Here is a 4,160-nt window from a genome sequence, read left to right as displayed (position 1 = left end):
GAATTTGTTATTTCATTTCACAGCCTGTCACCCTACTCTCTCTCTCTAACACGCATGTAAACGAACTCGTCCACGTAGGCACAAATTTTCCCGCTCTTCGAAGTTCTTCCGTTTATATGCGTATCTACTGGACCACATCTGGAATCTTTCACGCCTTTTCGATTCCGAATATACGAAAATATACACGCAACTTCTTCTCTAATTCTCGAAAATCTCTTTGCCAAATTTGAAAATCGACATTGGAGGGAATTCTTGCACCGGTAGTTACGGTTTCCTTTTGATGATTAACAAAGCGTTTAAAGTTTCGAATATTATCACTGATTTTATGGTTTGATGAGTTGATAGATATAGATATGCATTTCAATGGTGACATAGCGAGCCTTGATGCCAAACTGTTGCAACTTCCGGAGCCGGAGGTGGCTCCTCTGACCAGCCAAGCCATTCGTGATTTCGCCGAGAAGCTTTTCGATCAGTGGCTTTCGCTTCCGGAAACAAGTAATCAAGTAAATTGTTGTTACCTCCATTTTTTATTTATTTTTCTCAAAATTTTAGTCTCTCATCTCAATGAGATGGACGCTACTAGTGTATATAAGTTGCGTACTTAATCAATCGGAGTTTCATTTTGCCTATAGAACGGATTGGATTGTCAATTAGGTTGATTTACAATGTGAGTTAATAACAAGTTTGAAAGATGAATAATATTTCGCGTGCAATGTTGTTTTGGCAGAGTGGCGAAAGCAGGGGAAATTACAAAAATAATGAGAAGCAGTCTTGGGGATTTCATAGTCTAAATAGTGATTTTTGTTTGTAGGGAATAAACTTGTTTAATTTCGGAAATGAAGGAACAATACGGAAATTATAGCTTGGTGTCCATTATATTCAAAATAGAGACAGTAGGGGAAAAAAAAAAAAAAAAAAACTCCACCTAGATTTAGCCCATGCAATTGTATGGTAAACTAAAAAAGTATTTTTTTCTTTTTTATCCTACATAGTTTGCGAGAAGGACCAGCTTGCCTATTATTCGTTGCAATCTATTTCCCATCACAACTATCTGTGAATTGCAGGTAAAATATTTGCTCTATAAAGCTAAGAGAGGTCGTTCTTTGAATGTCTCTGGAGCAGTAGACCTACCTGCTTTAGGCTCTCCCAAGAAATTAGTGAATGACCCTGGGAAAGAGGTTATACCGCAGGTCGGAGTAGTCAATATTTTGATATTGTAGTGGGAATTTTTCCAGGTTTTTCTCTCTTTGTGTGCTGCTTTTGCTGAAACTCCAATTTTAGATATTGATTTTGTGTTGACACTTGTGATGAAATGCAGTTCTATTTTCAAAATGGCCGTCCACCCTCCCAAGAATTGCTAAATGAGTGCTTGTCTAGAATCAAACAGTTTTTTTCTGCTGAAAGTAAAGGACTCCGAATCCAGGGTGAGACTTGCTAGTTGATACAACTTGTTTGTTCAGTTGCACCGTGCATAAACACTTTAAGGATCTCATTGCTATTTGTTTTGTTATCTATTCATACACCTGCAAAATCCAATATACAGATGTAAAAGAAAATGTGTACCGTTGTCTTTATGCTATTTACATTTTCATGGATGTCAGAATTTAAACTAGCTACGAAGGAAATTTGCAAGCTCCCATCATTCTTCTCCATTGCACTTTTTACAAAGATTGACGTCAACTGCACAGGCATTGTGACCAGGTAGGTATTTTGTCATTCATTATTTCCTATCCTTTGCTTTTGTCAAGATTCACCCCTTGCTGATTTTAATATTCCTTTCTCGTATGAACCCGAGTGAGAAAATATTGACTCACACGTCTCAATTTGAAAAACTCAGTTATGAGTACAATCACACTTACCGTACTTAGACTTCGTTTGACAAATTTATATATCTTTTATAAAGAGGAACAATAGTTGATCCCATAAAATGTGTAGATAATAAATGAGCAATAATTATGAATTTGTGTTTAAAATTAATGTTTGACTGAATTTATAAACCATTTATAAATTGGTTGCCAAATGGAAGCTTAACTTTTCAACTACTTTTGTTTTGAATGAGAGCCAATTGTATATGATTGCAAACTTCTAGGTTTCTATGTCCTCTCACGCATGCACACAGATGAGAAAATATTGACTCATTCTAGGCAGTTACGGGAATAAGTTAGTTTTATCAAGTGCATGTTCAATCACAATTGCCTCTCTAACCTCTCAAATACCTTGAATTAGGAAATAAGTTGCATCTGCAAAAGCAATTATTAGAATTTGATTGATTTAGAATTCCGCATGCATGGCTCCTATAATATGTGCAGTCAAGAAGTCCCCATAAGTAGTGAAAAATGGAGGGAGGCATTGCCAATATTATTGGACTTATATTTGCTATAAGTTGACCTTATTTTTGTTCGTCTGTTTTATTATGGTCAAAACATACTCTTGCATTTTATTGGTCAAATTCTATGGAACTGTATATGTCAAATTGTTTTCCCTACACTAAAGAAAAGAGAGGATAACTAATTAATTGTTCAATCTTGAAACTCCATTTCACACTTACCTTGTTTCAAACCAGTTTTGCAACGGTTCACCGCTTTTCACTTTTATTTTTTATTTTTACTCTTTCACCACAATGTTATGCCCTGATTGGTATTGATTTAAATTATATTTTAATCTAAGTTAAAGTCAAGCAATCAATATTAACTACACTTTTCATATCTCACAATTTTTCAATCACACACTTCAAATTTTTTGTTTTTTTTTTTTTTTTTATCAAAATCTACTAGCTTGTTTGGTAGAAATTTTGAAAATTGATTTTTTGACCGTTAGAGATAAAGTGAGTCATACCTGTGAAAGAATAATTTAAAAATGATGGCTGGAATATTAAAATAATGGTCAAAAAATTGATATTAATTGGTTTAAAATCTAAACGAAACAAGCACTAAGAATCTAATTTTAATTTCCACCAAACGTGTTTTATATATTATATGTGAAAAATATCGAAAACAAACGTAAAGGCATTCATTGTAGCAATAACACATTCTAAAATGAAAATATTGCCTACGAGAATCCGACACATTCGAAACACTAAGGGTCCATTTGATTGCAAAGATAGAATTGAATTGTCTAGAAAACGAATTCCAGGAAATTGATTTGTATAGATATTGTTTGCCTGAGAATTGTAAATTATTGTGTTTGATTAGTATAATTTTTCACGTGAAAAATGTTGAAATGAAAATATTTTTTGGCTTTATTTTACATGAAAATTGTCAATTAAAGGGATAGAATTTACTGATATTGGGGATGAAATTTGTTTCCATACCAAAACAATAAAATAAAATAATCAAGAAAATCATCTCTCTTTTGGTATTCGTTTGGTTTTATTTTACATGAAAATTGTTAATTAAAGGGAAATATATTTTTACAATAATTCTTAGAATTTGTTTCCATTGCCAAAAAAAAAAACGAAAAAAATGCTACAGTCATCGGGAATTCCAATTTTCACCATTTTGGTGAGAATTCCAATTCCTTGAATTGGTGGAATTTGGCTTATTGGCACTCAAGTTGGAAACTCAATTCTAGGCTAAAAAAATACTAACAAACAAGGTTAAATTGGAAGGTGGAATTCCACCGCCAATCAAATACAACCTAACATTACATTCAAAATACTCAAGTACGTGCATTGCACGAGCCAAGGCTAATAGTAAAAAAAATGTGCTCACTTATTTTGTATTGAAGAGGCTAATTTTGCACAGGATTTCATGTGTTAGTTCTGTTGAACTTGGTTAAGATACAATGATTTTGGTCAACTTTGACCAATTATTTAAGCGGGACTCATTAGTCGAACACGAGAATTGTAGGTCAAACATGTTCTATTAAACAAATAGATTATTGTAGTATGTAGTTATTTAAAACTGATTTTGGGTGAATGAAAAATTACAATCAAAAGTCAACCTGTTGAAATATTGAAATTGTTGGAAACTTGGAAAATTTTGAATGTACAGGGGAAAGCTTACATTGTCAAACCAGAGGAGAGGTGTCCACTTCTATTTGCAAAGGCAGAAACTGTGTCCCCCTGTGATTTGACTCTTTTTTTTTTCTCCTGTATGTGTGGTGCAGTCTAATTTAATAGGGTGTAATATTCTAGAAACTGTCTGATTGAAAAGTCACGA

At 33.3% G+C, this 4,160-nt stretch overlaps 1 protein-coding gene across 1 annotated transcript; it reads left to right on the top strand.

Moving 5' to 3' along the window:
• Nucleotides 1-179: 179 nt before the first annotated feature.
• On the top strand, nt 180-1,701 carry LOC111387800 (serine/threonine protein phosphatase 2A regulatory subunit B''beta-like; the record flags this gene model as incomplete). Its single annotated transcript, XM_023012389.1, has 5 exons — nt 180-260; nt 346-503; nt 1,065-1,190; nt 1,319-1,424; nt 1,602-1,701. Coding segments are annotated over exons 2-5 (482 nt in total), but the record flags the coding sequence as incomplete, so codon positions are not given.
• Nucleotides 1,702-4,160: the final 2,459 nt, after the last annotated feature.

The sequence above is a fragment of the Olea europaea genome, unplaced genomic scaffold (genome assembly GCF_002742605.1).
Source record: "Olea europaea var. sylvestris unplaced genomic scaffold, O_europaea_v1 scaffold4258, whole genome shotgun sequence".
Lineage (NCBI taxonomy): Eukaryota > Viridiplantae > Streptophyta > Magnoliopsida > Lamiales > Oleaceae > Olea > Olea europaea.
This window is presented reverse-complemented; position numbering and strand designations above follow the sequence as displayed.